The sequence below is a fragment of the Actinia tenebrosa genome, unplaced genomic scaffold (genome assembly GCF_029948245.1).
Source record: "Actinia tenebrosa isolate PJP-AT-01 unplaced genomic scaffold, QUT_ActTen_1.0 PGA_scaffold2__45_contigs__length_23673736, whole genome shotgun sequence".
Classification (NCBI taxonomy): domain Eukaryota; kingdom Metazoa; phylum Cnidaria; class Anthozoa; order Actiniaria; family Actiniidae; genus Actinia; species Actinia tenebrosa.
This window is the reverse complement of record NW_028292579.1, coordinates 7,315,117-7,329,185: the sequence shown is the minus strand read 5'-3', so window position 1 is coordinate 7,329,185 and position 14,069 is coordinate 7,315,117. Positions and strand designations below refer to the sequence as shown.

General features: G+C 34.8%; 1 protein-coding gene and 2 pseudogenes across 2 annotated transcripts; 1 reads left to right on the top strand and 2 right to left on the bottom strand.

Annotated features, from left to right (window-relative positions):
- Positions 1 to 356: 356 nt before the first annotated feature.
- LOC148909124 (uncharacterized) lies at positions 357 to 5,593 on the bottom strand. The gene is made up of 4 exons (XM_089033772.1): positions 4,673 to 5,593; positions 4,312 to 4,566; positions 3,136 to 3,282; positions 357 to 2,107 (listed from the first exon to the last, which is right to left on the bottom strand). The coding sequence occupies exons 1-3, from the start codon at positions 4,963 to 4,965 to the stop codon at positions 3,138 to 3,140; spliced, it is 693 nt and encodes a 230-aa protein (XP_088889898.1). The 5' UTR covers positions 4,966 to 5,593; the 3' UTR covers positions 357 to 2,107; positions 3,136 to 3,137.
- Positions 5,594 to 6,597: 1,004 nt separating this feature from the next.
- Positions 6,598 to 7,568, top strand: LOC148909123 (uncharacterized; annotated as a pseudogene).
- Positions 6,852 to 13,202, bottom strand: LOC116305376 (uncharacterized; annotated as a pseudogene). The gene is made up of 2 exons (XR_016120402.1): positions 13,140 to 13,202; positions 6,852 to 11,928 (listed from the first exon to the last, which is right to left on the bottom strand). The product of XR_016120402.1 is annotated as an uncharacterized LOC116305376 (transcript).
- Positions 13,203 to 14,069: the final 867 nt, after the last annotated feature.

Here is a 14,069-nt window from a genome sequence, read left to right as displayed (position 1 = left end):
TTACTCATAATATTTTTCCGTCATTAATTTCATAATCTAAATCAGCAAGTCTGTAATACACAGATCCTCAGGGGTACACAGGAAGCAGCGCATTTCATCAAATGGATGACTAAAATATGTTAATTAGTCACGTGATACGTCACGTGACCCCAAATTTTGTGGTTTTTGTCGTTTTTTTCACTTTTATTTGACAGAAAAAATTTTTCGGGGGGGTTTGAGTTCATTTTACTTTCTTGTAATTTTATCAATTAACGCAGATTGTAATAAAAGAACATTGAACTTTCATTGTCTGATGTATTGTCTTTGACCCATTATTGTTGGACACCCTTGAAAACAGAAAACGAGAAAAATAAAACAACAGTTGAAAAATGCCTTTATTATTGAGACACTTGACCAGAAGAATAAAGTACACCCGGAGACAAAGATTTCAAGACGCATGCAGCGTTAACATTTTTTATTACACTTTGAACTATGAAGTTTATTAACTCTTGACAATCGTGTCAATTCATATGTACTTGAGAAATATCATGATTAAACCGTATTAACTTTTGAGACAGTACGACTGCAGTTTTGAAAGTAATTTATTGATAGCGTGACTGCAGTGATCAAGACTCTAATTGAGTCAAAAGTTCAACAAATTGCTTTCCAAACCAGTTGTCTGTGTCTCAAAAGTTTGACAATTATGAAAATTCATCTTTGCTTGAGAACTATTATGATTAACCGTATAAACGTTTGAGACAGTACAGACTGCAGTTTTTGACAGTATTGATAGCGTGACTGCAGTGATCAAGACTCTAGTTTAGTCAAAAGCTCAACAAATTTCTTTCAAAACCAGTTGTACTGTGTCCCAAAAGTTTACCGTTCAATCCTCATTAATTAAATATTGTTTCTTCGCCACTTTGCGCGTCTATTTTGAGTTTACTTCTTGAAGCAAAACAGTACGCCGCACCAACCGTTTCATACCAGTAAATTATGCACATAATAATATTTTCTTTACTTCAGTTTGAATAAGTGTTTTCAAGCGTAGAATAAAAGGAATTACCCGAGGGAATAACACGTGACTAAACTAGACAGCGCCCAAAGAAGTCAAATACATGACGTCATATTTGGGTGAATATGGGAGTGGAGACCCGTGCAATTTTTATTTCTGTAATTTTTAATTCCGCAAGCCCCAAAGAATCTTTCACTTTGAAAATGCATTGTTCCAGTTTTTGCTTGTAATCTTTTCAAAGTACTAGTGTTCTGTGTTTTGGTCACGTCGTTCCCTCGAGTATCGAGTATTTCTTTCAGTCAGCATTCTTTGTCATTTAATAAAGCCTCAAGGAATCTAGCACTTTGTAAATAACTGCCTTTATTCAATCAGTAATGTTTTCCGTTCTTTATATTTGTGCCAATCCCTCGAGTATTACTAATTATTGAACAGTCACAATACCCTGAATATGAGCAGAACAGGAAAATACAAAAGAAATCACAGCTTTTCTCGTAGGAATGTGTGGTATTTCTTTTGTGTTATCCTGTAAAACTCGCATTCAAGATAATTTGGGAATGATGAAGAGGCTCGTATAGTAACGACTGACATTTAGTATATTTTTGAAAAGTATTTTATTAAAACTCACTTTATTTTGAAATCTTTACAATCATTAATTATCTATAGTTAAATCTCTTTTTCTCTCATTTCGCTCAGCTTTTTACGTTGTATCCTTTAACGTTCTTCACCGTTTTTTTTTTTTCCATTTCTTTTTCTTTTCTTTATGTTTTCTATTTCGTCTTTCACTCTGGTTTTTACTTTTTATTCTCTAACGTTATTTTCCGTGTCTTGTTTGTCACATTTTCTTTACTTTTTCTTTTCATTTCTTTTTCTATATTACTTCTATTTCTTTACCTATCAATTCTTATCGTACTCTACTTTTCTTCTTTCTATTGGTCTGTCATTTATTTGATCTATTTATATCATTTTTCTATATGCTTTCTTAACTTTCAATAAGTAATTCAATAACACTTTTTCGAGTATCGATTCTCCGACTTTTTCGGTTACTCTATTCACACTTTTCTTCTCTTTTCTCGATTCCTTTCGTGTTTTCTTTCAGCCATCCATCATGCCGAATATCTGCAGAGATTAAGGGCAACAACGGATTAACACTTTTTACCAGGAATATATATATTTTTATGATCTTCCTTGAACAGAGCAGTTGGTATTAGGACATGTTTACATGACGTTTAAGGGGGTCTTACCTATTTACCAGCCACGGTTACTATAAGAAAAATATTAAAATCTCTAAGAGCCTTTTCTTATGTTTTAAGCTCATACATAAAACCAATTTGTAAAATGGATCGATGTCTGTTATGTGATGACGCATACGCCTAATTTATGACGTCATATTTCATAAAAAATTGAAACCAAAATTGTGATCCAAAAAATGAGCAAAATAATAGTTGAGATAAATAGGAACAAAGCCATAGGTTTTAATCAACGTTAAGCGATTTTTACCTTTTTCAAAGATAACGCTTAACTTTTTTCCAATTCATCTCAGCTATAATTTAGTTATATTTTTGTGTTAAACCGATCAAAGGCATGTTTTATAAGTCAAAAAAAAATTTTTGAAATAAAACATGATGCCATACATTACGTAGTGATAACGTTATCACATATCAGAAAACCGCAATCCATTTCACAAATTGGTTTCATGTACCAGCGTAAAACATCGGAAAAGCCTCTTAATGATTTCATTCTTTCCATAGCAATCGTGGCTGGTACAAAGGAAAGACCACCCTTAAAAGGGAGTCTCTACTGCTAGGTATTTTTTGCAGAGACAGGTTTTATGTTGTTCCCCCGGAAGGGAAGCAAAATACTTGTCTCATTACAACCAGGGTCACCCTCCCTACTTGTGAACATGATCTACAATTGACTAGGGTACACAATTTAGATAAAACAAACAGTATTAAATATATAAGCACAGTTGACCCCCCCCCCCCCCCCCCCCCCCAACACACACACACACAAACACCAATAGAGTAAGATGTCGGTAATGACACAAGACACCGAAGGGGAACCATTTCTTTATATGAATGTAAAGTACCGTTCACTGTTGATGGGAGGGGTGGGTGGATGCAAACTGTTCATGTACTGCCTCTTACCTTTAAGTGGTAGTTAGTGTAAATGTTGGGGTGAATGCTTGATGCTTCTCTTCTGTGGGATTTTCTCCTTGTTTTAACCTCTGGATCCAAACAAATAAACATCCTTCAAGTCTGCTGTAATTGCTGTCCCATGCTATTGTGGTGACCCTGACACAAAAAGAACATCATATCATAAGAAATGTTAAAATGTGATTGTAAATTCAGTGTCGAATTTGCCAAATGTACCTTCCACTCTCTATTTATTTTCAAAGGTGAGAGCATTGAATCCCTCTTCCCAAAAAACGTCTTGAAAACTTTTGATCATTCTAAAATATTAAGCCCAATAGACCCCCCTCCGGTAAAGACCAATATTAAAACCTATTCAAATGGTAATCCATTAACCTATTATTAATCCATACATCTAGTATTCTACTCATAGCCAAACAATACGATGTAACCCAATTCTATCCATTCAACCAATCCAATGAAATACCATCCATTCATCCAATCCAATGAAATACAATCCATTCATCCAATCCAATGAAATACCATCCATTCATCCAATCCAATGAAATACCATCCATCCATCCAATCCAATGAAATACCATCCATTCATCCAATCCAATGAAATACCATCCATACATCCAATCCAATGAAATACCATCCATTCATCCAATCCAATGAAATACCATCCATCCACCCAATCCAATGAAATACAATCCATTCATCCAATCCAATGAAATACCATCGATTCATCCAATCCAATGAAATACCATTAATTCATCCAATCCAATAAAATACCATCCATCTATCCAATCCAATGAAATACCATCCATCCACCCAATCCAATAAAATACCATCCATCCATCCAATCCAATGAAATACCATCCATTCATCCAATCCAATGAAATACCATCTATCCACCCAATCCAATGAAATAGCATCCATTCATCCAATCCAATGAAATACCATCCATTCATCCAATCCAATGAAATACCATCCATTCATCCAATCCAATGAAATACCATCCATTTATCCAATCCAATGAAATACCATCCACTCATCCAATCCAATGAAATACCATCTATCCACCCAATCCAATGAAATAGCATCCATTAATCCAATCCAATGAAATACCATGCATTTATCCAATCCAATAAAATACCATCGATTCAAGAAAAAAAAGGATTTACTCACTCTTCTTCACTGCCAGCTTGTCTATACTTATATCCGTCGATAGTGCGGTACTTGGCACATGATGAACGTAGGGACCAGCGATTTAAACAAACAGGCTCAAACCCTGGATGTAAGGTCACACAAATGGGAGGTACTTCCAATTCTTCGAGCACTTCGGAAGACTTCAGTGACTCGAGACAACCCTCTATTTCGTGACAGCAATTACACTCTTGAGGTTTTTGAAGTAAGTCTTTCTTGCAATGACCGCATCTACACCTAAAAGAGGAAACGTTTAGATTTGCGAGTTAGTAAAAAAATCAAAACGAAACTAAATATTTTGCAAAAAGAGTGAGCTTGTAGCTAGATCTTGATAGTTACGTACCAAGCGCTATTCGGCGTGACGCCATCAAATCTTTCTTGAAGCTTTTCATTTCTCTTCTCGATCTTTGAAATTTCTTCGTTATATTCACTGAGCCAGTCCGCATCAGCAAGTGGTTCTGAAGAATATGGTCCTACCAATTCGTGAGATTCAGACCTGGGGTAGCTATCATCTGACTCGTGTGTTTCAGCATGTTGATGGCATTCGTCCTCTATTTCTCCATCCTCTTCCTCTGAATATATACTTGAAATCTCGCTTTCAGAGCTGCAATCACTCCCGTAATAGTTCGTAGCCATCTTGTGAAATTATATATTGAAATTTATGTTTTTTGAGGGAATGAAAGTCACTAACGGGTCAATGTTTACAATACTTTGTCTACTCGTATCCTTGACAATCGCTTTTCTCGGTTCTCGAATTTACGTCACTAGTTACCAGTCTCCTAAAACACGGCCAACACGACTGGGCGTCGCCAGAAATCTAACTTTGAAAGCTGATTTCGAGGTGAAAAAAATTCGAAATCGAAAAATTTTTTTTGGAATATTTATTTATATCATCTAGAGATGCCAAAACCGTAAAAAAATTCTAGACCTGATATACACTTTAATGTTTATTAATACAAGAAATAGATATATAAATAAATATTTTCTCCCAACTTTTCATTATAACTTTTATAAGATTGGAGTCAAAAATTGAGAAATGTAATGTATATAATCAGTTACTGGTAATGATTATTAATACAAGAAATAGAAATATCAATAAAAAGTTTTACCCAACTTTTCAGTATAACTTTTGTAAGATTGAAGTCATTCTTACCCCGTCATCAATACTTGATTGAACTGAAACGTTTTATTACCAAAAATCCATATACTTTGGATTGGTGTATCAATATATTTACAACACTAGTAATATTGCAAGAACGTTGTCATATAAATATAAAAGAAAAAGAAAACAAATAGGAATCAATTAGAAATATTTGTTTATTTTGATTCTAAAGCCCTCTATATTGATGAGAATAGCTTTTTTAGTGTGTAAATGTCGATCTATACCTTCAAAACAGTGAAAAAATTACAACAGTTACTGTTTTGCAAAAAAAAAAGAATTCATTCCTATATACCATTTTTAATTTTTATATGACAACATTCTTGCAATTTGGTGTATATATGTCATTTCTTTTGATTTGGCATAAATGATATTTTTAATACTAAGCAGTATATTGAAAAAGAGAACATTTGTGCATGTGCTGCATTTATCTTTAAAGCACATAGGGATTGTCAGAGCACAAAAGAAGTGTTAGGAGAAAAATGATGTGTAGCGGAGTCAGTTCTCAACACTTCTTGAGTCTTCGTTCATCCCCAAGTAATTATAATAATGATAAATACAAGTCTAGACTAGAAATATTTAGGTATCTCTTGACTACAACTCTGTAGTGGCTGTAATAATAACAAAAGTAATTAGAAACAAATTTGTTTTTTGAACAGATTAAAGACTCAATTGACAAGAGCTAGCCACAGCTGATTTCCAAAGATGTAATGACTATAACTTGTATAAAGTAAGAATTGTTTTTCAACACAAATCCCACTGCCAGTCAACAGCACCCTCATTGAAAAAGTAATCTTTGAAGGTCTCCCTCACTGACTTGGCATACATCGATGCATTATGTCCAGTTGATGGGACATTAAGAAGCAGGAATGACTCTTTAGAGGACTCTTGGAGCGAACTTCCAGGAATTACTTTTCCATCTTGATCTTGATCTACCAATCCCATAGGGCAGTAGGCGACTCGTGACAAGCTCTGTCATAGGTAATTGTGCAGAACAAGGGCTGTGAATACTATCAATTCAATAGCATTTGGTTGAAGCAGAAGGACAGATCAGAATGCACCATTACCAAAAATACCGGACATTTCGCTCCGGCAGTATTTTTCGACAGCAGTGTTGCGGGGTCAAGATGGCGCGTGCCTCCTAGTGTCAAATTTCTCATAACAACATGGCGGAGCGTGGTCGAAGAACCATGAGAGTTGATTACAGGGCACTAAATAGGCTTTCAACTGCCGATTGTGACATTGTTTCTCAATCAAAACAAAAGTATAAATGTGGAGCCAAAATTTACGAGGTGGAGAGGATAATAAGCAAGCGAACAACGTCTACAAAGGTCAGTAAAACTTTGGTAAAATAATGATTCGATTCACAATCACAAATGCTTTATTTTCTTCGATCTTTGTTAAGTTGATACAAATTATATTTGTGTTATTTTTATGCAGGATAACGATTACCTCTTGAAGTGGAAAAACTGGCCCATTTGGACCTGTTCCTGGCAGCCTTCAAGTCATTTAACAGAGTCTTTGATCAGGTTAATATATATAAGTTTAATACTCGTGTAAAGCATATTTCCCACTAATAAAATGCTTTTGTTAAACAATGAAGTCGTTTTTTTTTGTAATAAATTTTGCATATGTATTTTTAGGAGTTATAGTTTTCCTGTTATTACACCTGAAAGGCTTCAGCATGCAACAGCCACCTTCTTGGAGGGTATCACAAGTATTCTGAGGTTTAAATCAGTAAAAGCTTTACACAATGCTGATATCCGCATTGATCATGATATAATGAGATACGTATTTAAAGGCCTGGGCAAAAAAGCTGCAGATAACAAATCTATGCTCTATGAAAAATCTGACTTTCATAGGTTTAACCTTCCTGCATACTGGCATTATTGCCTGAATGAACATGGCCAAGGCATTACTGTTGACTTCCCTATTAAGCTTAGGTTAGTCCTTTCATATACAAAGAGTTACTATGTTGTGTAATCTGGCAAATTACAAAAGACTCCAACATCTCCAGTAGAAAAAGTTTTGATTACATTGAACCGGAGAGCCTGTGATCAGTACAATTTATATAGATGAATATGATAGATTATTCACACTAAATACTAAGACAGTTTATTAACACAATTATTTAGAACTATCAAGAGTGGTTTTCATAAACCCGTGAAATACTTTTAGAGAATGTTGTACTTTTAAACTCTAATTATTTTCTGCTCTTGTTTGAATCTGACTATTTCACTTAATACATCTTGTTCAACGGGTTTATGAAAACCATATATTACTACAGCTGAATGGCATTTACAGGTTTAGAATGAGCACTATACTGGAATTGTAGAACAGAAACATGTATACTGTGTAACAGGACTATATGTACACTTGTTGCAGTTTATTACATTTGTTATAGACACAGTTTTAAAGTTTTGTATAGAAAACTCAAATAAATTAAAATTTTGTTCTTTTTCTAACATTTACAATAATGATAAATAATTTAAATATGATTTTTTTCCCCTTTTTTTAAGCCAGCAGCTTAATGATAATGGATTAGAATGATAATGATAAATAATTCAAATACAAAAAATAGATTTAAAGATTAAAAAGCTCAGGTATGATAAATAAAAAAGCTTATATTAGTTTGTACTTTTATGATTATCCATCTAAATTACTTGTAGTAGTGCATGTTGATGTGCCTTCGGTATCTTTTCTTCTTTTCCTTGATTCTAAAATTTTTTCATCCCACCAATCTTTGTTCCTTTTTGTATACTTTCTTTTTTCTCTTTCATGATGTTGTAGAGCTTTTTGTCTTGCTTCTAATAATAAGATATCATGGGCAGCATCCCATTTGTTTGACTTCTGATAATATATTTCTTTAGCATCATCATTGTTCTTTTCTACACCTTGCCCAGAGAATTGCATTAATGATCCATGATTAGAAATAAATTCTGGTATGTGATAGGGGATGGAATGCATATATGGGGTCACTCTAGCTGTGCCATAGCCAATGCGTTTAGAACCAAGGTTACAAAATGAAGTTATCCACTGCTTGGCTTTTTGATGGATATCATTTGGTGTTTGATCATCTGTTTCTGTACTGCATATTAACTGGTACAATAAATAAAAGTCTTCCCAAAGTTTTATGACATTAGCTTTTGTATCCTCAAAAAGGACATTCATAGATTTTAGCTTTTCAGGTAAAAATTTCATAAGTTTTTTTTGTCTGATCCAACTAGACTTGTCCAGTCTTTCTGGCCACTGGATTTTCCATCTGCATTTAATTTTTACCCAATAGCAAATGTTATTCCAATGTCATTAATGGCTTCAACAAGTTTTATTAGGTGTAGACCTTTGGCTTCTCCACGTTTTTTATTACACTGTAAAATCCTCTTTGCTGTCTTTCACCATTACTTCAATAATTAAGTTTTCAGTAAGTCTGTCTGTTACCCTCAGCATCATGTGTAGCTCATCTAAAATTACATGATCAAGTTCAATATTGAACAATGGTGGATTGATACAACAAAAATTTTCTTTTGACTTTGTGCAGCATTCCTTAATTGATTTTAGTGTTCTCTTCAGTTTATCAGACTGGTAGTATTCTAAGTTGTGTTGCATATCCCACCTCTTGGATTTATGAATTTTACACCACAAACAGGCATAGTCTGATGTAGCACCACTAAGGCCCATTGAAAGTAGCAGAAATCTTAAATCCCCTCCAAGAAAAAACTCTACTGGTACCTGCTTGTCTCCTAATTTGACTTTTTGAGATTTGATGTGATCATTTATTTCATCAATAATGTCTTTAAATGAAACCTGGAGAGTTTCATATTTTTCAGGTCCACTTACAATGGCTATTGTGTGATTGCCTTTTGAAGAGCTAAAATCACCTGCTTGGAGCAAAGAAAATGACAAAATCATAAATGTTATTGTCCTTGACATTCTTGCCCCATCTCCACTTATTTTTACTTTGAATGGGCTTTTAGTGGGATCATATGATGGATTTGAATCCAAGTACTTGGTTAAAGACTCCTTTAACATTGTAGCAAAACTGCGCTGGGCACCTGGAAGTGGTCCAGGTACCCTTTCTATGTGGCAAAAAGAATTCAGATCATCCCTCTTTTGCTTTATTAAGTACGATCGAGGAATATCATTGGTGACCAGGCTAAGCTCATGATAACACTCATCACTTACATAGAACTTATCTAGGAGAAATAAAATCTGTTCCAGCCTAGAATGTTCTTCTTGTGAAAGACTTGCATAACGATTTGGCCCTTTAGAGCTGGTACTTTCCCTTTCCTCATAACTCACATTATAAATCTTGTTACCATCACTGCCGTCTTTAAATGTAATAGATGAGATATCCAGCCCAAATGACTTTGAAAACCAAAGAGCACATTGAGCTCTATCTTTTGTTTTAGTTTTCTGGATTTTTGTTTCTCACCAACTTCTGACATTTTCTTTGAAGTGCATGAGAATTCATTAGCACTTGATGATTCCTCTAATGTCACAACATAAGCTTTGAGTTCGTCATTAAGTGCATCTAAAACTTCTACTTCTTCATCTTTTGATTGTAAAACCTGTTTCATTTCTTCCAAAAGCTTGCATTTTTCATTTTCTATATCAGTGTACTTCCTTTTCCACTGCTCAAGTTCCATGCTGATGTCTTCATAATCTTCTCTAAGCTTTGTTACTGACACAAGCTCTTTTGTCAGGACACTGAATTCAGCATATTTTTTATCCAGCTCCTTTCTATTTCTCCCTCCTTTGCACTTCTTGTAAAGTGAGAGAACTCTTCCCATTTCCTTTCTTATATTTTCTTCGAGCCGCCCACTAAATTCTTGTGCAACAGCCCAACATCCACCAGGTACTGTAGCATTTAGCAATTCAGTAATGCTAAGGCAGCTTCCATCTGAGGTGTTCTTTGTACTGAATTTTTTCCATATTTTAAACAATGGAAATGGTACTTTCACAGTGAAAGCAACTTCAAACAACTCTGCAGATTCTTGATATAAGTTAGCAAAAGAACTCCTTGCACTTACCTCAGAATCAAATTTCAATTTCCAATTGATCACTTCTTTAGTATATTCATTCAGATATTCAGACATTTTGATATTGGGATTAATAACAAAGTAATCCCACTTCTCATAATAAAAAACAATCTAAGGGGTAGGGGCTTGTCAGTTATCTCATACATCAGATTTACACTTTTATAAATTAGGATATAAAAAAGTAAATACATAGCAATTCACTTTTAAGAGCAACAAGCACAATAGACTATCTAAACTTCTTTACGTTTCAGGCAAAACGTATTATTGAACATTGCTTTATCTTACTACTCCTCATCTCCCCCACACGGTAATTTTTTGTTCGCCTTAAAGGCCTGGCTACTGAGGTATAATATGGAGGAGAAAGAGTCGGAGAAAAGAGCTCTGTTGGTGCTTTTATACTCGATATTTTAAAAACTTTTTCAAGTCCTGAAAGATTGATACTTCGACAATGATATCAAATAGCATATGGGGAAAAAGCTGTGGTTTCTATCGAATTTTGCCCGCTCCAGATGAGAACGAATTGGCGTTAAAGATGGCTCTGAGACGAGTGTGTTATGTGAATGATTGGACGTGGAGACCGCAAGATGGATTTATCTCCGTGATCATGCAGAATTTTATCTACTTAGGGGACAGTATGACTATGATTTTAAGAGAATGTGTGGTGAAATAGCACATTATTTTTAACAGTATTTTGCCCGAAAAAGACCTTTATGCAGGCATCATAAGTTGAGTCTGGTAAGTGCACTGAAGTACGATAAATTGATCCATAACACCACAAAATGTCCAAGCCACTATTAACCACTTTATTTTAAGCTTTTTAGTTTTACTACCATATGATCCTTTGTACGGATCCACCATTTTTAAATGCCCGTAAAGATGTTTGCATAATGAGGGGGCCGCCATATTGTCCGGTATTTTTTGGTAATGGCCATCTGTTGGCAAGTATGCCAAAGAGATTTTCTGAGAGCCTTTGTGCCCAACTATGTCGGTAGTTGTAAACCCGCTTATCTTCTGTTAGGCCATGCTGCGGGTATGGCTTCATCAAATGTTTCTTTAATGCAAAGGTGTCATCTCATTATCCTTGAGATTATTTTTCTCTTTACTACCCCTCCAAACAAAATGAGGCATTTCAAAACCCAGGGTTTGTTCTATTTGTTTAAATAATTTAAAAGCCTAATAATTCCAAATGCAAGCTATGTCAAGTGCACTTGAAAAGTCATTGAAAAATATCAATAGTGCTGGATATTCTTTAAATTTTCCTGGTCAATGGCATTATTTGAGAGAAAAAGTATAATTAAATATGGCGGCAGGTACTCGTTCTAAAGGAGGCTCAAAAACTGAACAAGGACTACTGTAGGATCTAAAGGCTTCTCCAACACTCTTGACATGATGAAAGAGTTACTAAAAATACAAGAAGCCTTGAGATTAGTCAAGCAGAAATTGCTGAAATGAAGGCCACAAATTGTTAAAGTCGATTAGAAACGATCGAGTCTAACATTGATCATCTTCTTGACAAGGCAGATGACCTGGAGAATTGGTCAAGGCAGAATAATTTATGCTTTGATGGAATCGACGAAGCTACAGGAAATGAAAGCTGGTCCCAATCCGAGGAGAAACTCAAAGAAAAGTATTTAATAATATTATTTAATAATCACTGACAAACTACAGTTAGATGGAGACAATATATCAATCGAACGTGCACATAGAATTGGCAAAAAGAAGCCAGGAAAATTGAGTCCAATTGTAGCACAATTTCTGAACTACAAAGATCTTGATCTTGTACTCAACTCCAAGCGTAACCTAAGAAGAACGCGAATCTCCATTTGAGAAGACTTCTCAGATCGCGTGAATGCCAAAAGGAAGGAGCTAATGCCCAAACTAAATGAAGCTAGACAGCATGGGAAGATTGCATATCTAAGCTATGATAAACTCATAGTACGAGATAGGTATTATGGCAGTCAACCAACCTATCTTCGATGCGCCCACCATTTACACAAGCAGGACCTGGTAGATTCATACTGCAGCCGATATTTATATATAATCCACAACTTTCTCAAGAAACGCCACAAGTGCCAATCAATTCAAGCAATAATGTCAATGTTTCTCGAGACACAAGCAATACTTGAACAGAATATGCTTTTAGGACAAATTATTACAATATACTGATGATGAACTATATCTCTATCATCTTTACACAGCTAAGTGGCATACATATTATTAGTATTACGTTACAATTATTAGTTTCTTTATGATTGATATAAGTTAAATATTATATTCTAAATGGTCAGATTAGGGTAGACATGCTAATTCATGCGCCGTAAACAAGCTAAAAAAATTAAAATGCGGAGAAGTAAAGATGCAATTATAGAATAAAAAATTTTAATTCTTCATTGTTTAACTAGTAAACATGTATTAAGACATTAACTATGATAATCTGAAAGCGTTATTCACGTGCATTTATTAAAATATTACGAACACAAACTGTAGCACACAAAATTCTAAATTACGAGGCAAAAAATGCTCTTAAAACAGAAAAAAAATTCATACAGTGTAAGACGATATTCTTAAAACGACAACTAAGTACAACGATCGAATGTTTGAGCATTACTTACCGAGAAAATGGCGATCGAAACGACAGAAGTTTTCTCACACCTTTAGCCCGCCATATTGGATGAACCGAGATGCACGTAGTCACGTGGTCATGCACGTAGTCACGTGGTCATGCACGTCATCACGTGATCATCAAACCTGGGGACGTAAGGGGAGGTGTTTGGGGAGTGAACTTGAACCATATGACAAAAGCAAAAAATATTTTCCCTTTCGAAATGGAGAATATTTTTCGCATTCGTCATATCCGAATATAGCGACTGCGTAGAGACAGTAAACAAGCAATGAATTACTAGAGCAGATCCAAATGCATATAAAAATAGATCAAACTAATTAATTAAGGCTACAAAAATCGCTAACTTGAACCATATGACGAAAGCAAGAAATATTTTCCCTTTCGAAAAATATTATTCGCATTCGTCATATCCGATTTAGAATTATTTTGCAACTCAAGTAGTTCTATAAACAACTCTTTCATGCGACAAGACAAGTTTATTTCTTATTCCTTGTTCTTTGAATGTGATGAGAGATCGATATTTTATGACGCGAGTAATGATTGAATTACTGTAGATCGTTTAACTTAGTAAAACCATTAGGGTCAGAATCAAAAGCTAAAGGAAAATAAATTGTCTGTGTAAAGAAAAATTTTGATGGCCAAGATTTTGAGAGGATCTTGAAGTATTAACTCACAAATTATTGTAGTCGATCTGTTGCCATAGAAACGCATTCAGGAAAAACGAATCCTAAGTAGTATAGGGAATGGGGGTTCCAGCGCAATCTCAACACGGGGTAAGACCCGCGTCAAAAATCCACCTACGGACGACCCCCACTCCAAGTGTGGTTGAGGGCAACAGCGCACTTAAATATGTTAGTCTATATATGGAGTGCGAAGATTGTAAAGAGTTTGCTTATGATTTCTGTGTAAAGTGCTTGAA